The 27,724-nt window shown below is 44.4% G+C and overlaps 1 protein-coding gene across 2 annotated transcripts in view; it reads right to left on the bottom strand.

Moving 5' to 3' along the window:
• The window catches only part of edil3a (EGF-like repeats and discoidin I-like domains 3a), a 384,265-nt gene that overhangs the window by 101,520 nt on the left and 255,021 nt on the right, over window positions 1-27,724 (bottom strand). For both annotated transcript variants that reach the window (XM_052111629.1, XM_052111639.1), the window contains one exon: window positions 19,143-19,256. In XM_052111629.1, the coding sequence (XP_051967589.1) occupies window positions 19,143-19,256 (114 nt within the window). The remainder of the gene's footprint in view (window positions 1-19,142; window positions 19,257-27,724) is intronic.

Below are 27,724 nucleotides of genomic sequence, written 5' to 3'. Positions count from 1 at the left end.
GAGCAACCGAGGTTGCTCTCGCAGCGAGTCCTCAGGAAATCGGTGTCGGTTCCCGCCGCCTTTGACGCTTCGGGCCACATCAATTTCCAGCTTAACGCACACCGCGCCGCTCGTGTCAAAAAAAAAAAAAAACAAGCATTAATGGTGGTCACAAGAACCATATCGACTAAATCCTGCCGGTCTTTCGCTTCAGGAAGTCGAGAACAGTGCTTGAAAAACACCGAGACCAGCCTCGAGAGGCTGGTTCCCTTAGTAGAAGCTTCGGAAAGAGGTTCTACCGAGGTGGTAGAACCTCGGAGGGCTGTCCTCGCTGCAGAGCAACCGAGGTTGCTCTCGCGAGCGAGTCCTCAGGAAATCGGTGTCGGTTCCCGCCGCCTCTGACGCTCGGGCCACATCACTTTCCAGCTTAACGCACACCGCGCCGCTCAAGGCCAAAAAATAAAAAACACACATCAATTGTGGTCACAAGAACTGTATCGACTAAACCCTGCCGGTATCTCGCTTCAGGAAGTCGAGAACAGTGCTCTAAAAACACCCGAGATCAGCCTCGAGAGGCTGGTTCCCTTAGTAGATTTTGTTGAGGCATGGAATCATCTTCCCAACATATCTGCATGGGTCCTGCATATAATAAAATCAGGGTACAGACTGCAGTTCGGGCACCACCCCCCAAATTCTCTGGGGTGGTGCAGACTACAGTGGTTCCGAGCAGGCTCAGGTGATGGAACAAGAAGTGCAATCTCTGCTGCTGAAGGAGGCCATAGAACGTGTTCCTCATTCAGACAAGGAGTCCGGTCTTTACAGCCGGTACTTTATAGTTCCAAAAAGGATGGGGGTTGAGGCCGATTTTAGATCTCAGAGTTTTGAACCGCCTTTGAGGAGGTTCAGGTTCAAAATGCTTACCATTCCTGTCATCGTGAGTCAGATCAGATCCGAGGACTGATTTGTCACGATAGATCTAAAATACGCCTATTTTCATGTACCCATCCTTCCATGTCACAGGAGGTTCCTGAGGTTCGCTGGGGCTAAGCTTACCAATATCGGGTTCTTCCGCTCGCCTAGCACTCTCTCCCCGCACATTCACCAAATGTATGGATGCAGCTCCTGCTCCTCTGAGACTTCAGGGCATCCGCGATACTGAATTATATCGATGACTGGCTCATTCTGGCCCAGTCTCGAGAAATGGCGGTTCGGCATCGAGATGTCGCCCTTGGCCATATTCGAAGTTTGGGGTTGAGACTCAACACAAAAAGAGTGTGTTACAACCATCCCAGTGCACAACATTTCTGGGTGTTGTGTGGGACTCGGTTACGATGCAGGCACGCATGTCTCCTGCGCGTGATCGAGTCCCTTATGGCGATGGTGTCCGGTTAGAGCTAGGCCAGGCCATCACTGTAAAGCAATTTCAAAGACTGCTGGGCCTCATGGCAGCTGCATCCAACATTGTACCGCTGGGCCTTCTACACATGAGGCCCCTCCAGTGGTGGCCGAAAGCCAAGGGGTTTTCCCCAGCGGAATCCATTTCAGTATAATCAGAGTAACGCCGCAGGTGCCTTCGTTCTCTGCTAATATGGAAGAAACCTTGGTTCCTGTCCCAAGGGCCAGTGTTGGGAGCGCCATGTCGCCGAAAACCGCTTCGACAGACGCCTCCCTCACTGGCTGGGGCGCGGTCATGGACGGCCGCTTTGCCAGGGGTCTGTGGCAGGACCATCATCATTCTTGGCACATAAACTGTCTAGAGATGTTGGCTGTGTTCAGGGCTCTGAGGAGCTTCCTTCCAGACATCAAGGGTTACCATGTCCTAGCACGCTCGGACAATACATCAGTGGTAGCTTATCTGAACCGACAAGGAGGACTCAGATCGCGCCCTCTGTGCAGACTGGCGATCAGATAATTCTTTGGTCCCAAGGGAAAATACTGTCTATCAGAGCAATGTATATTCCGGGGTTCAGAATCAGGGAGCAGACATCCTGTCGAGGCAGGGGCTGAGGCCCGGGAATGGAGACTTCATCCAGAGGTGGTGAAGTTGATATGGGACAAATTTGGACCATCAGAAGTGGATCTGTTCGCGCCTCGAGAGACGCCCCACTGTCCACTTTGGTTCTCCCTCTCACATCCAGCCCCACTGGGGTTGGACGCCATGGTACAGGCTTGGCCGAGGCTTCGCCTGTCACGCATTTCCCCGACGCTCTGCTCCCGGAGTCCTGGAAAGGGTCCGCCAAGAGGGCATCAGTCTACTTCTGGTTGCCCCCATGTGGCCGCCCGAGTATGGTTCTCAGACATAATTTCACTCCTGATAGCTCCGCCATGGCAGATTCCTCTGAGGAGGGATCTGTTGTCTCAGGCGGGGGCACAGTCTTCCACCCTCGCCCAGAGCTGTGGAAACTGTGGGTCTGGCCCCTGAGGGGGTTCAGTACCTAAATGCTGGTCTATCAGTGGGGGTGGTTGAAACCATACTTAGCTCTAGGGCTCCGCCTACTAGGAGATTATATGGCCTCAAGTGGAATGTGTTCTCCACTTGGTGTAGAGAACATGAAGTAGATCCAGTTAACTGCCCGGTGGCTTCAGTTCTGGAGTTTCTTCAAGATCGCTTTCTGCTGGTCTCTCCCTTCCACACTCAAGGTGTACGTGGCTGCCATTTCGGCGCTCCATGCACCACTGAGTGATGGGCCTCTGGGGAGGCACCAGCTGGTCATTCGCTTTCTCCGTGGGTACATGGAGGATGAGACCGACAACCAGGTCCAGGGTTCCTGCCTGGGACCTGGCGGTGGTTCTCGAAGGGTTATCCCTGGCCCCCTTCGAACCCCTTCAGTCGGCTTCGCCCAAGGACCTGACGCTCAAGATGGCTTTTCTCTTAGCTATTACCTCTCTAAAGAGGGTGGGTGATCTTCAAGCCCTGGCAGTGACGCCAGCTTGCTTGGAGTTTGCCCCTGGCGGAGTTAAAGCCATTTTACACCCGAGACCTGGCTATGTGCCTAAGGTGCCGCCTAACACGGCACGGCCCACGGTCCTGCAGGCTTTTCATCCTCCACCTTATGTGTCGGCAGAAGAAGAGAGGCTCCATTTGCTCTGCCCTGTCAGAGCTTTGAGCTGCTTACCTCGAGAGGTCCTCTTCTTGGAGGAGGTCGGACCAACTGTTAGTGTGTTTTGGGTCACCTAAGAAGGGGCTCCCTGCCTCAAAACAAACCATTAGTAATTGTATTGTTCAGGCTATTATCTCGGCCTACAAGGTGCTAATTTGCCTTCACCTTTGGCCGTGAGGGCTCATTCAACTAGAGGCATGGCGCCCTCTAGGGCTCTCTTATCGGGAGTACCCCTCCAGGAGATCTGTGAGGCAGCCGGTTGGGCTACCCCACACACTTTCATCAGGTTTTTACAGTCTGCACCTCCCTAGTACGCCTGGCGACGTGTGCTCTCGCCCTAGCTGAGTGCCTGAGTTCAGTTTCACCCTAGGGCAGGCCTTTTTCGGCGCGTGGCCTAGTGGGCATTCGTTCCCCAAAGAGTCGCTTCAACGACGCAGTGCGAAGTTCCCCGGAAGGGAACGCCTCGGTTATGACTATAACCCTTGTTCCCTGAGAAGGGAACGAGACACTGCGCCGCCCTGCCACGCTCTCAAGGCCTGAGAGCGGCTTGCTTCATCGCTAGGCTAATGTGTATGTGTGCCGGCGCCACTTTTATGCATCCGGTTATGCCGCCACATGTTACGCCATGACGCTAACACCAATCAAGATTGGAATAGTTTCATTCATACTTCAGAGGCGCACGCTAAGGAGCTGTTCTCAAAGAGTCGTTTTCAACGACGCAGTGTCTCGTTCCCTTCTCAGGGAACAAGGGTTATAGTCATAACCCGAGACGTTTTCCAGTAGCAGTAGCCAACAGCTTTTTGTGATAATGAGGTTTGATGTGTTAAACTCCAGCTTCCTGACATAGTATGGTTAGAGCGTCATTTAATGGTTTAGAGCAGCAAGTGTATAGTTACCGCCAATACCACGGCGGCAAAAAGGCCATTCTGGACTGGTAGCATCTGTAAATTTACATTCACATTACTCACAATTAATTCTACCATAGCACAGTATCTACCATCAAACAACCCAGCCAAATAAATATTATTAGTGATAACCAGCATACAAAAACTAAAAGCTTTTTTTCTGTCTTTTTTATCATGGTGGAGGCCTAATTGAATCCTTAGCATTCTCACTGACTTTTCTGATCTTTGACTGAATAGCGGCATGAGGTAAAACCCATCGCAGCAGCCGTGTGCATCTCTTCCATACTGAGCATCCAGCATACATCAGCAGCCCAACAGACAATGGCCATCACTTATGCTAGTGCCACAGGGACGTAACAGATAAATCAATTTCTCAGAGCGCCTATCTATATAATCCATAAAATGAGTTGAAGTTCTTGTTCTAATGAGGAAGAACAGGGAATTGAACTCATCCTTAAAGAGATTTAAGGGCAAACAGCCAAAAGAAAAACACTGGAAAACTGTTTTGTATGACCCTCATGTCTGTATCTGTAAAACTTGAGTCACATACAGTAATTTTTTCCTCACTAAAAACGTATAAATCCTAAAGACATGAATTGTAGTTTTACAAATATGAAGGAATTCATGACCACTCACATTAAAATGAAGACTCCAGTCATATCAGTAACCTTATAAAAGCTGTTTTAATCTACATGGAGAGGGTCTGCAAATGGAGCCTGCCATGTTAGAATCACATGACGAGCCGAATACTAATAACTTAATCTTAGTAACTTTCCAGTTATTGGACACTTTTACTCATTGATTAAAGTAATCATGGCTGACTGTGAATACTACATTTCTACAATGACATCTGAAACTGAAAACTATTGATTTAAAATTATGCTGAATCCAAGATGCTAGGTGTCAGTGTAAGTCCAAGATGACAAAAAGACAAAAGTTACTTAGTGCACCTTATAAGCAAAATAGCATGACAAACCTTAAAGGAACAGATCACCTAAAATGTTGTAATAATTTCATCATTTTTTTCTTCTTCAATGGAACATAAAATGAGCAATTTTGAAGAATGTTCTGGTCACTCTTTTCCATCCATTTACAATGAATTGGGACCGAAGCTTTCAAGCTTCTTAAAATTAGTCTACACAACTTTTGTGCTATATTCTTCTAAAGCCATTTGATAGTTTGTGCCTTGAAACAGAACAAAAGTCATAATTCACTAAAACTATGGCTTTGAAATGGCATGGCTTTGGAATGTGAGTAAATAATTTATTTTTGGATGGATTATACCTTAAACACCTGAAACTGGCATTAGAAGTCAAATTAAAGCTTGATGTCATTACAGAAGCACATAAAAGTGCTCTTGCTTTAGAAAAAAACAACAACAACTGTTTCTATTTATTTCCATTTACAGTGAATGGTACATTTTGATTGTAGAGTTTCTCTGTGCTTTCTATTAAATGTATAATGGATCAATTTATTCAAATTTTGTCAATTGTTTTACTTCACATCTCTATTTGTTTTAGTGAACTATAATCATTAATCATTGGAATTCCTATCTGTTATTTTTATCAAAATACAGAAGTCTTTTGAAAGAAAAATATTTAAATGGCTTCTTCAGAACGATCTTAAATCTCCATTTATTTCTGCATGAGGTGAGGCAAGATCACATGTTGAGTATCTTCACAAGGATCCTGTAATGTTTTGTACCTTTTAAGATGTTTCATTCTAATCATGATTGGATCCATGCTGGAAATGTGAATGTTCTTTTCTTTCAACACACACAAAGATACAGCTGTCCCACTGAGTAAAGGATCACTTCATGCTGACATGTGAGTATCTCAAACCTTTATGGAGAAATATGTGTCCATCCAATTTTGCAAATATTCACCTCTTATGAAGTTTACACATCCAGATTGAATATATAGTAGAAAAGGTATTGAACCACAAAATAAATTAATGAACATAAAACAAACCAATCATATTTTGTATCTACGTACACTAGGGGTGGGGTATGAACAAAGTATTAAGTAGTTTTATATCAAGGTAACAATACATCAGAATATAGCTATTTGTGCTGGAAATTCATAAAAAAAAAAAAAATCTCTAAATCAACATGCTTCAGTCCATGACACACTTCTGTTTTACAGTGAACATTCTGCTTTCAAGCATGTGCAGGCTCAAATTAATATCTTCCACAATTGAGCCAATGAAAGCTCTCTATGGTTACACAAAGGAATGTAGCACTGTGTAAGGACAGGTCTTTTGAGTTTCATTGTGACACCTCATAAAGATAAACCGTCAAGTAGACTGAAATCCTTTTAGTAATATGAAACAATATTGATATACTGTGAGTCGCATGGTTTATCATTTTATATAATGAAAAATCTTATTAAAAACAACTAAGCATTTAACCCTCTGGGATCTGAGGGTGTTTTGGGGCCTGGAGAAGTTTTGACATGCCTTGACATTTGTGCTTTTATCAGTTGCTTAAAAACATATTAATGGCTAAAGTCTGATAACACTGTTTCCCCTTCTGTCGCTCTCTCCACGTTGTGTCAGAGAAGCGACACTAGGGGTCTCTCTTGAGCGCCGATATTCACCTCTGAACTATGAAAAAAGGCCATGAGAGTTGGCAACCAGTATTTGCATGTCCCGCCCCCGGACATACGGGTATTTAAGCGGCGCAAATATGGGAGTTCATTCAGAAAATTTCTTCGGAGCCGATGGTCGTGTTTGCAGACTGCTGCGTTTTACACACCGAGTTCCTGCTATCCTCTGCTGCATGCTGTTGGATTCTTATCTATCACTTCCTGCCCCTGAGCGCATTGACAGTTGCAGATGAGAAAGATCTCTCACGAGTTCTTTCATTCATAAAAGAGTGATTTTATTTAAAAGAGTAATTTCCTCTAAAAGAGCAAAAACACAGCGGCGTTGAACGTCCTTTTAAGGATGCGTCTTTATAAAGATGACTTTCCGCCCCTGTGTTGTTCCTGGATGCGGTAGAGTACTCTCCGCTTCCGACGGCCACAGGCGTTGTCTCGTGTGTCTGGGCAGCGATCACACTGAGGCTGCGTTTGTGGATGGTTCATGTTCTCATTGCGAGAACATGACCATGACAACATTGCGGTCGCGGCTTGCTTACAACCGTAAGCAGGCCACTCCAGCCGCCCCCCGCATCGCTCCTTCTTCCCACGGGATTGAGGACGATGCGGCTGGCGATGGAGGCGATTCGGGGATGGCAGCGGGTGCAGCTCCGCCGGGTACGCCCCCTCGGACCATCCGCGCCCCGGCACGCTCGATGACTCCCGTCCCCGCTCGAGGTGGCGGCGACTCGCCTCACAGCCAGTCTGCCTACCCTCTTGCGATGGAAGCAGATGAGTTCGCCGCGACATCGGAGGGCGTGGGCTCTCATGCTGAGGGCTCCTCTGGGCTGCCGCCTTCGGGCTTGCATGCCCAGGAGGAGGCCGACGCAAAGATGTCTGATATGCTTTCCTGGGCGTCGAGCAAACCGCAGGAAGCATACGCCCCCTGCCTCACGGACCCCTTCGAGGACCCGGAAGGCTCCCAAGCGTCCCTGAGACAGCGGACCCAGAGGACAAGAAGTTAGCTCCGGAGGTGGTAAGACCACTCCGTCCCCCGGTGGAGGGCCGGGAGGAGAATCTTTTGTTTTTTCATTTGCCCCACCCCATGACGGGGGCTGCGGTACCCAAGTTCTCAATAAAAGAGCTATTTCCTTTACCTCTGGGTCACATGGCCCGCAAATGCCGTTCTCACGGCACTGTGCTTTCAGGCCTCAACAGTCTCGGCGCCCAGGATGCGGTGCTCCCGCCCTCAGCCCCACGACTGTTCCCCAGCCGGCCGGTTCAGACGAGTCCAGAGGACGCCAGCATCAGACCTCCTCCTCAGTCACGAACCCGCCCCCTGCCGGGTACGCGGAACAAGGTAAGTGCTTTGAGTTTATTCTCAGCACCAGAGCCTCGGGATGCTACAGCGCCTCCCGACACCGCGTTACCTGTTCCGCACCGCTGCGAAGCCCCGCCAGGTACGTCCAAAATACTCGTCCCCTTGGTGCCCCTAGCACGGAGCTTAGAGGCATGGCTTTCACTGCCCAGCTCGTCACGGTGGCTGCACCGGACCATCCGACTCGGTTACGCAATTCAGTTTGCCAGGTCTCCGCCCCCCTTCGTGGGCGTTCTTTCCTCCGCAGTGCACGGCGAACATGCCCACTCCCTGCGCGAGGAAATGGCATCCCTTCTAATCAAGGACGCGATAGAGGCTGTCCCTCCGACCGAAACAAAGAAGGGTTTCTACAGCCCTTACTTCGTTGTACCCAAGAAAGGCGGCGGCATACGACCGATCTTGGACCTGCGAGTTTTCAATCGGACCTTGTCCAAACTCCCGTTCAAAATGCTTACCCAGAAACAAATTTTATCTGGCGTCCGGCATCTCGATTGGTTCGCAGCGGTAGACCTGAAGGACGCGTACTTCCGCATCTCAATTCGCCCTCGACATTGACCCTTTCTACGGTTCGCGTTCGACGGCCAGGCGTATCAGTACAAGGTCCTCCCCTTCGGCCTGTCTCTGTCCCCTTGCGTCTTCACGAAGGTCGTAGAGGCGGCTCTTGCCCTGCTACGAGGAGCGGGCATACGCATACTCAATTACCTCGACGATTGGCTCATTTTGGCCTCCTCGCAGGAATTACTATGCGCACACAGAGACCAGGTGCTCGAGCACCTCGGCCGTTTAGGGTTTCAGGTCAACTGGGAAAAGAGCAAGCTCACCCCGGTCCAGAGCATCTCTTTTCTCGGTTTGGAGTTAGACTCAGTCTCAATGACAGCACGTCTCTCCAACGAGCGTGCTCAGTCAGTGCTGGAATGCCTCGCTTCTTTCGAACCAGGCACCGTGGTCCCTTTGAAACGTTTCTAATGGCTCCTGGGGCATATGGCATCCTCTGCGGCGCGCCACTGGGGTTGATGCATATGAGACCACTTCAGCATTGGCTCCAGACTCGAGTCCCAAGACGAGCATGGCGCCACGGCACACACGGCGTGGAAGTTACCCCTGCCTGCCGCCAAACCTTCAAACCCTGGACAGACCTCTGCTTTCTACGGGCAGTAGTACTCTTGCAGCAGGTGTCCCGTCGCGTTCTGGTTACAACCGACGCCTCCAACGGGCGTGCAGCCGCAGGCCGGTGGAACCGAGGCCCGCTGCACTGGCACATCAACTGCCTAGAGCTGCTGGCCGTTTTTCTTGCCCTGAAGAAATTTCTTCCGTTGATTCGTGGCAAGCACGTCCTAGTCAGGACAGACAGCACCACAGTGGTGGCCTACATAAACCGCCAAGGAGTCACTGTGCGCCACTCACATCCCCGGCAACCTCAATGTGATAGCGGACGCGCTGTCAAGACAAAACTTGCCCGGCGGAGAGTGGAGGCTCCACCCCCAATCGGTCCAGCTGATTTGGGACAGGTTCGGCAAGGCCCAGGTAGACCTGTTTGCCTCCCAGGAAACCTCCCACTGTCCACTCTGGTATGCCCTCACAGAGGCTCCCCTTGGGACAGATGCTCTGGCGCACAGCTGGCCCGCGGGGCTGCACAAGTACGCTTTTCCCCCAGTGAGCCTTCTTGCACAGGTGCTATGCAAGGTCAGGGAGGACAAGGAGCAAGTCACTCTGGTGGCCCCCTACTGGCCCAACCGGACGTGGTTTTCAGATCTCACACTCCTCATGACAGCCCCTCCCTGGCAAATTCCCCTGAGGAAGGACCTTCTTTCTCAGGGACGGGGCACGCTCTGGCATCCGCATCCAGACCTCTGGAATCTCCACGTCTGGTCCCTGGACGGGACGCGGAGGATCTACCCGGCCTACCTTCTGCCATCATAGACACTATTAACCAAGCCAGAGCCCCTTCGACCAGGCATCTTTACGCCCTGAAGTGGCGTCTGTTTGTGGACTGGTGTTCTTCCCAAGCCGAAGACCTGCAGAAGTGCACAGTTAGGTCAGTGCTTGTGTTTCTTCAGGAGAGGCTGGAGAGGAGGCTGTCCCCCTCCACCCTCAAGGTGTATCTTGCCACTATCCTGGCCCACCACGACACGGTAGACGGCAAGTATCTTGGTAAGCACGACTTAATCGTCAGGTTCCTAAAAGGTGCCCGGAGGATGACTCCCTCCCGGCCTAACCTGTTTCCCTCCTGGGATCTCTCGGTCGTCCTTATGGGACTCCGGAGACCCCCCTTCGAGCCGCTTGACTCAGTTGGACTCAGGGCCCTCTCTCTCAAGACCGCCCTGCTGATCGCGCTCGCTTCCATCAAGAGGGTCGGGGACCTGCATGCGTTCTCTGTTAGCGACGCTTGCCTGGAGTTTGGTCCGGCGGACACTTTCGTGATCCTAAGACCGCGACCGGGCTACGTGCCCAAGGTTCCTACCACACCCTTCAGGGATCAGGTGGTGAACCTGCAAGCGCTGCCCCGGGAGGAGGCAGACACAGCCCTTTCACTGCTGTGTCCAGTACGTGCCTTACGTATTTACCTGGACCACACACAGAGCACCAGACGCTCTGAGCAGCTCTTCGTCTGCTTTGGGGGACAGCAGAAAGGGAATGCTGTCTCCAAGCAGAGACTCGCCCACTGGGTTATCGACCCCATTTCCCTGGCTTATCACACCCAGGCCATGCCCCCCCTTTGCGGGTCCGAGCCCACTCCACCAGGAGTGTTGCGTCCTCGTGGGCACTGGCTAGGGGCACTGCCCTAGCAGACATTTGTAGAGCAGCGGGCTGGGCAACACCGAACACTTTTGCGAGATTCTACAATCTCCGAGTTGAGTCAGTATCGTCCCGTGTTCTCTCAGGTACCGAGCCCGTAGAACTCGGTGGCACGTCCACGATCTGACCGGGTGAATCGCTTGCACCCAGCGCCCTTCCCCTAACCAGGGAAACAGTGCGCCTTCATTCCCAGGAGATCCCAGGTTTGGGACACTGGTTGACTCCTCCCTAGCCCTCGTGGGTTGCAGTTCTCTGGAGGAACTCGCCGACCCAAACCACTGCGGTACGCAGTACCGCGTAAGTACTACCCCTGTTGACCCTGGTGTATACGGTTGCCCTCACAGGTAGATACAGTACAGGTGATACTTCTCCCTGCACTGCATAAGACCTAACTATAGGCCATGCGATGTATTTGCCACTCAAAATTTGCCTCCCCTCCCGGGTAGGTGTGCCCTCCGCAGGGTCTTCTCCGCCCTAATAAGGGCTAAGACCCCCTTCCCTCAATGCGTGTAACGGCGCCGGCCGTAGTTGCTCTATGCGAGAAATATAGAGAGAAAAGAGGCCCAGCCAGGCTGGCCCATTCCCATGTTGGCGGCCATCACCTTGTTCCCCCCTCCAGGGTAACGATAAGGAATCCTGATGGCTTAAATGGGGCATTGGGGAAGGGTACGTGCAGCCTGATACAGTTGGTCATTCTGCACGTAGGAATACCTGCTCGTTCCTGTATCAGCAGATCACGTACACGGCTCAGCGCATGCCTCTTTTTAAGTGGACCCCTAGTGTCGCTTCTCTGACACAACGTGGAGAGAGCGACAGAAGGGGAACGTCTAGGTTACGTATGTAACCTCCGTTCCCCGATGGAGGCAACGAGACGTTGTGTCTCCCCTGCCACGTCGCTGAGCCGAGCCCCTGTTGTGGCCGGACCATTTCCGGCTCCTCAGAAAAATCCTGAATGAACTCCCGTATTTGCGCCGCTTAAATACCCGTATGTCCGGCGGCGGGACATGCAAATACTGGTTGCCAACTCTCATTGGCCTTATTTCATAGTTCAGAGGTGAATATCGGCGCTCAAGAGTGACCCCTAGTGTCGCTTCTCTGACACAACGTCTCGTTCCCTCCATCGGGGAACGGAGGTTACATACGTAACCTAGACGATTCAGCACAAACTGGGCTACAATAATATGTGAGCAACATGTATGTACAGGTTTGTATTTTTGAGAAAATAACGTTTATGCTTGGTTTTTTTAAAAACTAAAATTTTAAAGTAACTGAAATAAGGTCATATAACACATACTAAACATTTGTCCATAAGCATTTTGAGAACTGGATCTTGTAGCCTAGAGTTTTTGCTACAAAATGATGTGAAAACCATCCTAATCACTCATTCATACAAAACAATATAGTAATTTAACTTTTGTAAGACACTTTTAGTGTTTATCATTATAGTGGAAACAACATAAAATTCTCCATGCATAAACGTTTATTTTCTCAAAAATACAAACATGTACACACACGTTGCTCACATATTGTTGTAGCCCAGTTTGTGCTGAATACAGTGTTATCAGACTTTATCCATTATTATGTTTTTAAGCAACTGAAAAAAGCACAAATGTCAAGGCATGTCAAAACTTCTCCAGGGCCCAAAACACCCTCAGACCCCAGAGGATTAAGTTAAAAGAAGTAATCTGACTATATATTTTCTTTACATAAAGAGTTTGCTTGATTTTAGACCTACACTACCATTTAAAAGAAGTCTCTTCTGCTCAACAAGACTGCATTTATTTGATCCAAAAAAAACAGTAATAACATTGATATTGTGAACTCTTTTTACAATTTAAAAGAATAGTTTTATATTTGAATATATTGTAAAATGCAATTTATGATCAAAGCTGAATTTTCAGCATCATTACTGCAGTCTTCAGTGTCACATGATCCTTCAGAAATCATTATAATATGCTGATTTTCTAATATGGGCATATTTAAAATGCATTTTACTCATTTAAACTGAACAGATATTTGCAAGCACAAGCGTTGTTGATGATAAAGAGGCAGCATAAACACAAGATAAAATATAATCTAAACATTCATATTATATTTATATCATATTACAAATCATATTTATATCATACAGCATACCATTTAAATACCTGCTTTAACCGAAACAGCATTTAAATGTAACTAAATCTTGCTTATTAGGACATATTTCAAATTTCAATACACTGAATCCTGGCTGGCAAGTCTGGAAACAGTCCCACTAGTAAAATATGTACATGTTTATATAAAATAGCATGTCAACTAATAAAACTAGATCACTTACTCATCCGAAATTGTATCCTCGTCTGGATCAAGTCACTCTTCAAAATACAAACGTTCAAGAGTCCCGCTCTTCTTCTAAGGAAAATATTAACTCCTCGTCACTCTCCAGGAGTTTCCTCACCTGTCAATCTTGCGATCTTTGAAATGTGCAGAAAAGTGAATTAACTAGATGCTTTTTAAGGCACAGTTGGGGGTGTTTACCATTTGCATTGTTCATCTCAGCACATTACCGTATGAATATAACACTCTTCCCGTTGGTGTGATCACATTAGGGATAATTAGTTGAGCCAGGTAACTGTACATCACTTTATTTCATACAGATTACATTGCAGGATAATATTTGTTTTAAATTTAATTGGAAATAAAATAGACATTTTTAGCTTTCTTTAGACATGTGTTTCATGTTTGTGTGATAAGTATTCACAGAGTTTCAGTTCATTTTTGTGACATGTTTCAGATATATGCTCGTGAACATAGAGACTGCTGTAAGCTCACCCTTTTTATTTTCTTTATTTTACAAAAGCACAAGGTGTTGTTGTTATTGTGAGTGTACAAAATAAAAGCAGACCCTTTATTGTCTCTAATGATGTCTTACACTTATCTGTATGCCCCAAAATGACAGAGTATTTTATGTTGTTTCCGCTGTAATGATGAAAAAATCCAGCAGGACACGCCGGTGCGTCCGTCGACCCCAGAGGGTTCATTTAAATTCTACCCATTCACTACCAATATACAGAGGTGCCAAAAAGTATTTGGACACTTAAAGCAGATGTGTGCAATTTCTGTGCCACTAGCCTCACCACAGATAATTAGAAAAATAATAGTTTTCAAACAGGTTTCCTATTCAGCAGAGGAATTCCCGGCCAGACACAATACGGGTAATAACTAATCTGTACTGGAATAGGTGCTCCACAGAGTTGGCCTTAACGGATTAATCTCCCTGTGTGTATTTTCCACGGTATGGTCTCCCTGCCGGCGGACCCGTGTCTCCCTTGGGCAGTCCCCTCTGCCCCCCAGTCGCTGTGTTTGTAGCAACTTCTCCCTCGCTAGGTAGGATCTACCAATACGCCACTTCCACATGTGGCCTGAAAACCCATGTGATGTATTCGCCACATTTAAACTCCCCCCAACCTGGGCAAACTGGTATTACGGTGGTAAAACTGGTATAATACAAGGGTATTATGCTATAAATGTGGTTTTTGAGGACATTTCTAGTGTCCTCATAATTCAGGTTGCTTAAAAGGGAAACTAATCTATGTTTTTTTTTTTTTGAGGGTTAGGTTTAGGGTTAGGGGATATAATCTATAGTTCGTATAGCATAAAACATATTATGTATATGGAGAATTCTCAAAAGGATAGCATGTGTACGAGTGTGTGTGTGTGTGTGTGTGTGTGTGTGTGTGTGTGTGTGTGTGTGTGTGTTGTGAAGTGTGCGTCAGACTCCCGGCAGACACACTGCAAAGGTTCCGCCCTTCCAACAAGTATTAATGCTTTGTTTTAATTTTAACTAATGTTTTATGGTAACGGTAAATGTGTTAATTGCGATTAAGAAAAATGTACACGTTAAACTTTTTTAATAAACCAAATGTGTAAACGTGTTAATTCTGACAGCTCTATTTGTAGCATTAAAACATAGGCATCACCTGTATGCCAACAAAATGTATACATTTAGTGGCTTTAAGAAGTCAGTTCCCCTCAAGTTTACAGAGGTAACCAAGCACCTAGTGCAAGTGTAGTTAATCACATTAAAGGGATAGTTCACACAAAAATATATTATTAATTAATTATTTACTCACCCCAGCGTAGTTCTAAGCCAACATGACTTAACACTGATTTCTTGTTTGAACACACATCTCCTAAGTGGGAGTAGTGTAATGCTGCTCTCATGCAGTCTCATGCGTGCAAAAGAGATCAACAGTCAGTCAAGAAGAAATAGCAAACTTCTTTTTATGCAATGTTTTTCTAGAAAAGTATTCTTTTGATATATATATAATTAAAATAAATGCCAGTTGGTTTGATATTTTGTTATTTGATGCAGTGGCATTTATACAACATTAAATTGCATTTTAAGATATTAAAAAGCTTATTTATGTATTTGTTTATTTATATACATATTGGCATAAAATACTGACAAATATCCTTATTTGCATCCTATTTGTCATGGACCTATACTGTTATAGCCTCCATAATCCAGAAATGAGAGCGAGAGAGAAACCTTACATTTGCAAAATGAAAATGATTTTCAGTGCGGCAGCTTGCAACAGAGATTAAAGCAAAGGAGGTGGCAGTGATTCAACATGACAAAAAGGTGAAATGAATAGCACGAGACAATCACTCAAAAAAATGGAATAATTTAGCAGCAATCAATTTTAGCAGTGTGGGAAAGTAGTGAGAGAAGGTTTTTAGATAGGTCTTTGGTCAAACTCATTCTAGGAAGGTTGTGACATTTCTTTCTGTGCTTGGTATGAAAAAAGTGGTTTAATTTAAACATGGATGTCCATCCAATTTGTTTTTGAAAGAATTGATAGAGTTATTTTTTTAATTGTTTGTATCAGTGATTTTTATCAGCCCAAAAAAGGTGTAGTATTGTAGGTCGTAGGGTCTAAAATGCATTTAACCTTATGTGGCTAGGGCATGGTTGAGTGTCCATCCAGGGAGAGGGGAAGCAGTAAGGATTCATCCCTGGGTGACAGTTAGGTCTAACAGCTGTTTCTTGTTGTATTAATCCAGGAAGAGCGATAAGAGGAGCCATTGCCAGAGCCCAGGGAGGAGAGAGAGCTACTCAGCTGTACCATCCGTTAGAGTGTTTCAGCCAAGTTATTGAGTGTTATCTTGAGTAAATAAAGAGTGTAACGTTACCTGAACACCGCTTCCTCATTCCTAAAATGACCAATTCCTGCCTCTGTTGTCCAAGGAAGCCCAGCTCATGGCCCAACACCTGTCTGCAGCGAACATCCTGGTATATGAGGACTTGAAGAAAGCCATCTTGCAATGGTAGACCGCAGCCCCAAGCAACAATGACAGCATTTCCACTCGTTGATGCTGAGCGAGTGCAGACACCCATTTGCGTTCACCCAACAACTCTGTGACCCCTACCGGAAGTGGCTGCTTATGGAGGAGTGCAACACAGTGGGAGTCCTTGATCTTGTGGTGCTGGAGCAGTTTGTCCTTTTTCTACCGACCGGAACAGCAGAATGGGTCCAGTGCCACCACCCAGCATTGCTGGAAGAGGCTGTCGAGATTGCTGAGGACCATCTCAGCACACAGTGTTGCGGAGGCACTCTTCAGAATTATCTCCTGAGTGGGGATTCTGAAAGAAATCCTCACTGATCAAGGCACTACTTTCATGTCACGCACACTACACAAACTGTATGAATTATTGGGTATTAAATCGATTTGCACCTGTGTTTATCACCTGCAAACAGAAGGGTTGGTGGAACGATTTAATAAAACCCTGAAAAATATGATTCACAAGTTCATGGACGAGGACGGGTTATCCCCATTCGAGCTGCTGTATGGGCATTGCCACACAGCGTGCTCGAAGTCATGTGGGAAGCTTGGGAGGAGCGGCCTTCAAACAGTAAAAATCATATTCAGAACGTTCTTGATCTTAGAGCAAAACTCCACACTTTGGGTCAACTAAAACTGGAGAATTTTCTCCAAGCTCAAGAATGCCAAAGCCGGCTGTATGATAGGGGAGCTTGGCTATGGGAATTTGCACTGGGAGACAAAGTGCTTGTATTACTCCCAACCTCCAAATTACTTGCCATGAGGTAAAACGAGATGACGCATGTCAAATATACCATCTCAACCTCCTAAAATTATGGAGGGAGGCAGTCCCTGCGATGCTGACAATGGTGGATCCGGAGAGGGCGGAGCTCGGGCCTGAAATGAATTTAAAATCCAATCACTTGTGGAGACTACCTCTCAACTCACAGAGGTTGTAAAATTTAAGAAAGAATTTGCAGATGTGTTCTCGCCTTTACCTGGTTGTAGAAAACTCATACGCACCACATCAAGACTACACCCAGGGTAGTGGTACGTACTTGTCCCTACCGACTTCCCAAGCACAAGAAAAAAGTGGTATGAGAATAATTGGATGCAATGATTGAGATGGGAGTAATAGAAGAGTCCCACAGTAACTGGTCCAGTCCGGTAGTGCTGGTTACTTAGATCGATGGGTCGGTCCGGTTCTGTATGGATAATTGAAAGATAAACGTGCTATCTAAATTTGATGCATATCCAATGCCTTGTACTGATGAACTGCTTGATCGGTTAGGCACAGCTAATTTTTAATTGACACTGGATTTGACAAAGGGCTATTGGTAAATCCTCTTATCCCCAATATCCTGTGAGAAAACAGCCTTCTCCACACCATTTGGTTTACACCAAATTAAGAAGATTCCATTCAGTTTTTTTGGGGCTCTAACTACCATCCTTCAGTTCATGGATCGTTGCTAATGTCACTGTCTATTTAGACGATATCATTATTTACAGTAATGATTGGCAGTGGCACTTGCAACATGTGAGGGCTAACCTGAGATCATTGAGGTGAGCGGAAACCCAAAGAAGTGAGCAACTGGGCGGGTGGAGGTATGTTAACTGTATGGTATAGGTTTCCACAGGGGCCACGGGCAGGTGCAGCCCCAAATTGATAAAACTGCAGCGATTGCAGCCTCCCTAAGAGCAAAAAGGAGGTAAGACAGTTCCTGGGGCTGGCTAAGAGGCTAAGTACAGCGCAGTGCAGAAGGAATGCTTGGAATACGCTCCATTACCACCTGTTGGGACAGGCTTTCTCTCTCTGTTCAGATCCCGATTCACTCCAGTGGCTCCACTGCATGAAGGATACTAACGTGCAGATCACCCCTTGGTATCGTTACAGACTTTTAAGTTCTAGGTGGTCCACAGGCTGGGGGGTGTCGTGATTTCCTCATTCCTACAACAACCAGTCCTGTTACACCTTATAATTGTGAATAGTAAAGATAATAAAATAAACAAACTAATCAACGTTTTAAAGGGATAAGCCAATGCTTTCAATATATTTTATACAGTTGTGGATACTATTGAACTCTAATGCTTTTATAGTATTTAGCCCAGTGTTAGTTCAATATGTTGGGCTGGTAAATCTCAGTTTTGCTGTTGTTTATGCATGACAAAATGTCTGTTTTCCTATTCAACCATGTTATTATAGCTATTTAGGTCTTTAAATATTTGAATATTGTCAGGCATATACAGTTTATGATACTTTGAATACAATTCAGTGTTTCATTTTAAGGGCATCTTTGTGTAAAAAACATTTTACTACTATGTTGGGTCTCCACTTGATATTACATTAAAATCAAGGTCCTGCAGCAAAACCAGTTGAGAACCAGTGGTTTTGATATATTATTTAATGTGTAGGGTGTATTTATTATTGATCACTGTTTTGGAAGCTGACAAAAATTTGCTGGTGCTTAAAGGAAAAGCACATAGCGTAAAAACTGAGGGTGATAGAGTTTTTGTCTCTATTTAATAAATGTCTCGAAATATCTCAAATAACCCACTGAAAACTAATATCCTTTTTGATTCATGATGATAAGACACATCTATTGTGAACAAATGACATTTTCTCATTTGAGATTGTCTCTCGCCATCTCTCTCTCTCACTTTTTCACAGTCACAGTCCATTTGTATCTTCTTTTCTGTCTCACTGCCTATCAAGAGCCTCAATATAAATTTGCATAAACTAGTGATGAAAGGTGATAAAGTACTAGTTCATCAAAGCATTTGATCATACACACATCAAAGTGTTTTGCCCCTTTTATGGCAAATGTTAAAATATCAGCCCACAGTCAAACAGCCTTGTACATTAGCTTGGACTAGAGTAGTGAGGAGTGTCAAACAAATAATAAATGGCATACTGTAATTCAAGTGTGAATATTGTGTGAGACAAATGTGTGTTTGTGTGTGCTGGGAGCATGAATGTCTGTGCTTTACCGCCCTTGCATTTTTCAAAGAAAAAAATACTCTGAACTGTCATAAATTGGACTTAGGAAAAAGAAATGATGCAGGAAAAGAAGCATCCATAAAAACAGGAACATGTACTTACTGTACTGACAGTTTCTTCCCATATATTCCCCTGGGCATTCACAGGAATAGTTTGCAACCAAATCTGAGCAGCTCCCACCGTTTTTGCATGGGTTTCTTTCGCATTCATTAACATCTGTTGAAAAAATTAAAAGTGATTACTTTAAATCAGGCTTTAAAGCAATTACTGAAATGCTTCTCATTCACATGCACTGGTGGAGGCCATTTATTCAGTTTGTACTGTTTATTTGATATCTGCTGCTCTCCTCACAGCTTAAAGGAAGATTCCAGTAATGTAATCAAATTAAAGAGATGATGAAAAATCAGTAACTGTTGATGATAAAACAATAACAGCCTCTCGCTAGAAAGTCCTTGATGAATTAATTAAACATGTATGAACACATGTTTAAATGGTGCTGCTTTTAAAACAGACAAAATAATAATAATAATAATATGTAGACCAAAAAAGAAAAAAAGGAAACTAATCTAGAAATTGTAGAATTGACACCAAGTGATGTACTGTAGATGTAGTACATATAATGGCATCCATATAATGACAATAGTGTTAGAGGTTACTAATGCCATTGTTGAAATACTCCATTCACTGTCAACCATGATTCATTAATTCCATGGTCGAAAGTGTCCAATAATATGATGATTACTAATACAAATTGAGTAGTATTCAGCTAGTTATGTGATCTCAACATGGTGGCCCCTAATGAGGTAGCCAGCTCCATGTAAAATAAAACTCCTTTTTTAGGCTACTGATATGACTAGCATCTTCATCTCATGAGAATATACCTTTTAAACATGTATTTCAAAAGTACCACTCATTTCTATGTGAAAAGTTCTTATGACGAAAAAAAAAATAGTTTTGCTTGTGCACCTTTGCAATAGAAACAATGCTCTAGGTAGAATCTGAGGTTAGGGTCTTAAAGGTTGACTGGGAATTCATAACCTTACTGCTATCATTGACATTAATGACAAAAGGCCATTTGTTTTATTCAAATGATTGCCATTGTTGTTTAAACTTATAAAAATGGCCTGCCAAGAAATCAAAGTAAAAAAATAAATAAATCGAAAACAGACTCCCCTGCCGAACATTGAGGAATGCTTTATTGGGAATACAATATTCCCTTCAATAACACTATTGTTTCCACAGGCACATGGTGAGCTCCTAGACCTCTCTATAAGCCCACATCATTAGCCCCTCATAGTGAACGTTTGATAAGCTGCAATCTGCTACTAAAGAGGAACTCAGATCCATACAGACAGAGATAGACAGGATTTCTTTTCAAGCTATACAAAGGGAAAGAACAGACACATAGATGAAGTCATCACTTGATCATCTAACATAGCGCACACATGCACGCACTTTCTGCACACACACACACACGCAGGTATGCATGCACGCACACACACACACACATACAAACACTGAGAGATGAGAGTGAAGTGAAACATTGGTATTCAGATCCATCCTGAGGATTCAACACAAATTAGCCAAATAAAAAAACACACCTTTGTTTTTATTCTTCTGTGGTTAGACTAAAAAAAAAAATCTAACTGATCTGGCTGTGTGGTCTAGGGAAGCCCTCAGCTCTCAATAACTCCACAAGGTTCCTATAACTTTTCAAGAATGTATTTCCATGGCTTTTCGTGTTTATTTATTCATTTTCAAAATCATCTTAAAGAGATATCACTCACAAAGAGTAGTTCCCCTTCTGTCTCTCACTCGACTTGTGTCAATGTAGTGACACTAGTGGTCTCTGAATACATTTACGTCACACGTGATCGTCCTCTTAGTGCCCCTCGCCTGAAGCTTGGACGTGTGGCTTACAATTCCAACCTGTCGCAGTGGCTGGCCAGGACCATCCAACTCGGCTACACGATTCTTGTTTCAATGACAGCAAGCCTCACAAGCGAGCGTGCGCAGTCGGTGCTGAACTGCATGAGTACGTTCAGACGTACACGGGCACAGAGGTCCCACTGAAACAATTTCAGAGGCTCCTGGGGCAGATGGCATCCTCAGCGACAGCCGCGCCGCTCGGGTTGATGCATATGAGACCGCTTCAGCACTGGCTTAAGACTTGAGTCCCGAGATGGGCATGGCGCCACGGCACATACCGTGTGACACTCATCCCTTCCTGCCGTCACTTATTCAGTTCTTCCTGATCTGAAGACCTGCAGAGGTGCGCAGTTGGTCAGTGCTCCCTTTCCTGCAGTAGAGGCTGGAGAGGCAGCTGTCCCCCTCCACCTTGAAGGTCTATATGGCCACAGTAGCGGCTCACTACGATGCAGTGGACGGTAAGTCCTTTGGGTTGCACAACCTGATCTTCAGGTTCTCTAGAGGCACACGGAGGCTGAACCCTCCCAGGCCATGCCTGTTCCCCTCATGGGATCTCTCCGTTGTCCTCTCGGGCCTTTGCAGAGACCCGTTTAGCCGTTAGAATCAGTAGAACAAAAGGCCCTCTCCTTGAAGATGGCCCTCCTGATTGCGCTCACTTCCATCAAGAGGGTTGGGGACCTGCAAGAGTTCTCTGTCAGTGACCATTGCCTGGAGCCTGGTCCGGCAGACTCTCACGTCATCCTGAGACCCCAACCTGCCCAAGTTTCCTATGACCCCATTCTTTAGGGTTCAGGTAGTTACCCCACAAGTGCTGCCCCAGGAGGAGGCAGACCCAGCCTTAGTGTTGCTGTGTTCGGTGCATGCTTTACTCTGAGCAGCTCTTTTTCTGCTTGGTGGACAGCGGAAAGGTAACTCTGTCTCCAACTGAGGCTTGCCCATGGAGTCGTGGACGCTATTGTGTTGGCCTTCCAGACCTGGACCATGCCCGCCCCCTTCCGGGTTCGAGCACACTCTACAAGGAGTGTGGCATCCTTGTGGGCACTGGCCATGGCACCTCTCCAGCAGATATGTGCAGAGCGGCGGGCTGGGAAACACCCAATAACTTCGCAAGGTCTTACAATCTCAGGGTTGAGCCGGTTTCATCTCATGTTTTGACAGGTCCGAGCATGTAGAATTTGGTAATACGGTGACAACAGCTGGCCAGGTTTATTGCTTCCACATAGTTCCTTTCTCCTCCCCTGAGGTGAAGACGTGTGCTGTTCTCCCCCAGTAGAGTTCACAAGTCATGGACCCTGGTTGTCCTTCCTCCCTAGCCCTATTACTCCGAACTCAGTGGAGAAAGTTTGCAGCCAGACCCACCGCAGGCACCGACTTGACTGTGCTGGAATACGACTTGATGGTGCTTCACAAGTTCTGATTATTCTAATATCTCCTGTGATGTATTTTCCATGGTACGGTCCCCCTGTCAGCGGTCCCGTGTCTCCCTTGGGTAGAGCTCCCTCTGGCCCCCAGTCACTGTGTTTGTATAGCTTCTCCCCATAAAGGCTGGACTTACCACTGCGCCACTTCCATGTGTGGCCCCATGTGACGTATTTGCTACACGTTAACCTCCCCTGTTGGGCAGGATGTGGTCTCCGCGGGGTCTTTTCCCCCTAATAGAAAAGGATTGGAAAAGAACGAATTCTCCGATGCGTGTTAGATTATAGATGCCCCCAGCCGCATCTAACACTCTATGGAGATGTAGGTTATTTGGTACTGATGGATTTAGATGGGAATCGTTAAAGTGCCCGCATTCTTACACCATTATATGTAATGGAATTTAGTGTCTCGAAATATGTGAGCTATGAACTAAATTAAACTGTCCTTAAACTGCATTATTAGGTAATGCAATGTATAATGGAATTAGTTAAATTTGACAACCATTATAAATGAGATAAATAACAAATAACTAGATTATTTGTCTGAATAAAATTCTCCACCATTAAAATAATAATACAACTTCTCGTTATATCCGCTCACAATTTCTACTGTAAGGAATAAGCTTTAATAAGGGAATTATGATTACTTTTCTTATTGGAGTAATATTATTCTCATGGCTATTGAAAATAATATCACACATAGTTAGGTATAGCTTTGAAGTGAAATCTTTTTTTTTCTAGATTATCAAAATATACCAGTCAAACCATCTTTGAATACAGACAAACTTATATAAAACTTATAAACTTACATATATACATGAGACAGGTTGGTGAGAAGAGTGACAGAATGTGAAATAGATGATCAATGCAGTGAAAATGAAGTTTATGGAGTCTGTTGACAATGCCTGAAGAACCATTTAAACTTATTTGAGTCTACATTGATTTGGTATTGGATAAAGTATTTAACTAATACACCAGCACTTTGAGCACACTTGTACTTGTGTACTTGTGTTTTGTGGTGTTTCCATGTGTTCTTTGTGTTGCTTGGTTCTTGGTCGAAAGTTTGTTCTGTCGATGTTTTGGACCTCTGTAAGATCGGATAGTTATTGTATGTATAAATTATGAGGTTGGCTTTGAAGCGAGGCCTTCTCTGAACCATAGAGATTGAGAGGCTTCCTCTGGACTTCGAGTCCCGAGCTTCCTTGGACCTCACATGGCATGGATCTGGTTCTGAAAAGATCCAGAGAAGAACACGAGGGAAGAGCCAGAGCGAAGTCTGAGGAGTCAGAAGAGCAGAAACAGAAGAGACGAGCGAGTGTTCTTCCTGTTTGGAAACATTTTAACTGAAATTGGCCGCATCCCAAAGGTGTGCTGTGCCAGTCAGAAGTGAAGAGGTACATGAGGTATGATATTCGTTATCATCAGCTTTCTCTATATAATAAAGCAAACTGTTGCATACCAAATTTGACATTCTTTCATGACTATTATACGTGTAGGTAAAAAAACATGAAAATACTGGATAATTCCTTGGTTATACAACATGGATAAAACATCACACACATTTTAAAGAGGTACATCGGGCTATAATCATTAATTTGTCAGTTATATAAGTTACCACAGTTCAAAGCAATTGTCATAATTACCTAGCAAGCCTAGGTATTGTATAAATCATGGATTTAAATGCATTCTGTACATTTTAGAAGGTTAAATCGGTAAAGTTTTGTGAATTTGTGTAAAATGTTCCTGGGTTAAGATTAAATGTTTTAGTATTTGAGTCATGCAAATCTGATGGTCTTTTGGAAACCTATCAAAGAAGTTTGCTTTAACGCTGTGTGGAAGTTCAGAAGGTCATGTTGAGGGGCCTTTCTGACCAATTACCCTTTTTGCATTAAATTAGGTTATTTAGAGTGTCTTGACCATTTTGTTGTCCAAAGACAGGCCTTCAGTAATTTACGTTAATTTATGATGTTGAGGAATTCCAGGATTAAAAAGGTTGGGTTTTTCCTTGATTCAAATCATGTTGTTTCAGTTCTTCTGCATGTATAATATTACAGAGAGAGAAAAGGCTGCAGCTGGCGCGGCCTGCTCCCAGGCTAGTTACGTTGCTTCCCTCCCTCAGGGATGTAGGGAACTATATGACGTCTCTTGGGTCATTGGGGAAGGTTACTTGCAGTCTGATGCACCTGCTATTTTCACATGCAGCAGCTTGCTTGCACCAGCATCAGCAGCCCACATTTTTAGATAGGGACCCCTAGTTTCACTAAATCGACACAATGTCGACTAAGTGACCGAAGGGGAATGTCTCGGTTACTGTCTTAACCTCCGTTCCCTGATGGAGGGAACAAGATGTTGTGTTCCTCTTGGAACAACACTGTACTAAGCCACTGAAATGGCTGTGAACTTACTATCAGCTCCTCAGCTCAAAAACTGTCTGAACAGATGCACACTTCCCTCCTTTTATACCCGTATGTCCAGGGGAGGGGCATGAAAATTCTGTTCACCAATTCTCATTGGCCTTTTCTCAAAGATAGAGGTAACCGAGGCTCACATCGACACAATGTCTCATTCCCTCATTCAGGGAACGGAGGTTACTTTTAAAATAAATATTTTAAAACAAAGCATCACTAGAAAATATTCAGTACAAAAATATCCAAGGCCTGTCCAAATTTGTAAAGGCTTTTTGCCTTTAATGATAGAACAGTTAAGACCAGACAGGAAAGTAGAGGACAGGGATGGGAAATGGGATTTCATGGGCCAGATCTGAACTTGCGTCTTCATTAGAACAACAGTTCTTAGTGTCTTGTCATTCCCACTGTGCCAATACATTTTTATTTATTTATTTAAATTTTTATGTATTTTCCACTCCTGGAAATAACATAATTTAAAATGTACATGGTAGCTAAAGGACATCTATGTCATCTAATCTACAAACAAGTTAAGATTTGAGTAAAAGGGGCAAAACAGCCTTTGAATTGAACTTTGATAAAAGGCAACACATTACAATGCAATGCAAAGTAAATGTTAATATATGTTTCAAGATAAGTGATATGTGAAGATATATGTGGGAATATGTCCAAATGGTGATGCTGAAACATTTAAAAAAAACTGAATAATATTCTCAAATTCTCAAAGGCATGTTATAAACACCCATGCCAGCACTGAAGGACTTGGCTTTGATGTTTTGAGGATAAGCTTTCATATAACAGCAACCTTGATTTGCTAAACATATCTGGCCTAGAAAAATCAAAGGCTTAAATTGTACTAGATTTTTAAAAAAAATTCTTGGAAAATTAAACACATATGTAAAATAAATCCCTATATACAGAGCTGGTCATATAATTAGAATATCATCAAACAGTTGATTTATTTCAGTAATTCCATTCAAAAAGTGAAACTTGGATAATGTATACATTCATTCCACACAGACTGATATATTTCAAGTGTTCATTCCTTTTAATTTTGATGATTATAACTGACAACTAATGAAAAACCCCAAAATCAATATTGTGAAAAGGTTCAATATTGAAGACACCGGGTGCCACACTCAAACAGCTAATTAACTCAAAACACCTGCAAAGGCCTTTAAATGGTCTCTCAGTCTAGTTCTCTAGGCTATACAATCATGGGGAAGACTGCTGTCTTGACAGCTGTCCAAAAGACGACCATTGACACCTTGCACAAGGAGGGCAAGACACAAAAGGTCATTGCTAAAGAGGCTGGCTGTTCACAGAGCTCTGTGTCCAAGCACATTAATAGAGAGGCGAAGGGAAGGAAAAGATGTGGTAGAAAAAAGTGTACAAGCAATAGGGATAACTGCACCCTGGAGAGGATTGTGAAACAAAACCCATTCAAAAATGTGGGGGAGATTCACAAAGAGAGGACTGCAGCTGGAGTCAGTGCTTCAAGAACCACCACACACAGACATATGCAAGACATGTGTTTCAGCTGTCGCATTCCTTGTGTCAAGCCACTCTTGAACAAGACACAGCATCAGAAGCGTCTCGCCTGGGCTAAAGACAACAAGGACTGGACTGCTGGTGAGTGGTCCAAAGTTATGTTCTCTGATGAAAGTAAATTTTGCATTTCCTTTGGAAATCAAGGTCCCAGAGTCTGGAGGAAGAGAGGAGAGGCACAGAATCCACATTGTTTGAAGTCCAGTGTAAAGTGTCCACAGTCAGTGATGGTTTGGGGTGCCATGTCTGCTGGTCTTGGTCCACTGTGTTTTCTGAGGTCCAAGGTCAACGCAGCCGTTTACCAGGAAGTTTTAGAGCACTTCATGCTTCCTGCTGCTTACCAACTTTATGGAGATGCAGATTTCATTTTCCAACAGGACTTGGCACCTGCACACAGTGCCAAAGCTACCAGTACCTGGTTTAAGGACCATGGTATCCCTGTTTTTAATTGGCCAGCAAACTCACCTGACCTTAACCCTATAGAAAATCTATGGGGTATTGTGAAGAGGAAGATGCGATACGCCAGACCCAACAATGCAGAAGAGCTGAAGGCCACTATCAGAGCAACCTGGGCTCTCATAACGCCCGAGCAGTGCCACAGACTGATCGACTCCATGCCACGCCGCATTGCTGCAGTAATTTAGGCAAAAGGAGCCCCAACTAAGTATTGAGTGCTGTACATGCTCATACTTTTCATGTTCATACTTTTCAGTTGGCCCACATTTCTAAAAATCCTTTTTTTATTAAATGAAATAAACATTTGAAATATCAGTCTGTGTGTAATGAATGAATATAATATCCAAGTTTCACATTTTGAATGGAATTACTGAAATAAATCAACTTTTTGATGATATTCTGTGTGAGAGAGACAGAGACAGAGAGAGAGAGAGAGAGAGAGAGAGACTTTTTTTGACTTTTAATCTTTCTTTAATTTAACATTTTCTTGCCACTTTGGCTAGTTAAAATATATTAATATACAAAACACATAAATATACATATAAAATACACAAAAAAAAAAAAAAATTACATATACAGAAGATACCTCATACATTCAATTGCAACATTCCATCTTCTGAATTACATAGAACATCATTCAGAGCCCAAATAAGATTGAAAGTGTCAAGATCTCCAACCATTTTATAATATCTAAACTCAACAGTAAGCCGGGCAGATATTAGACCTCTTAAGTCATATTAACATCAGTAGAAACACCCCCATTCAGTTTCGCTTTTCTTGTTAGCCACACAGCTAACTTTGCCTGACCATATAAAAAATTAATTAGCACATCCCTTTTTCTATTTTGATACTTGTATTTGGGCCCATAAATAAAACATTTTAATGCAAATTCACAATTCAAATTTTTACTCCATTCTTCCAACAATAA

The sequence above is a fragment of the Xyrauchen texanus genome, chromosome 3 (genome assembly GCF_025860055.1).
Source record: "Xyrauchen texanus isolate HMW12.3.18 chromosome 3, RBS_HiC_50CHRs, whole genome shotgun sequence".
Taxonomy (NCBI): Eukaryota; Metazoa; Chordata; class Actinopteri; order Cypriniformes; family Catostomidae; genus Xyrauchen; species Xyrauchen texanus.
The sequence above is the reverse complement of the archived record's forward strand: the minus strand, read 5'-3'. Positions and strand labels throughout refer to the sequence as shown.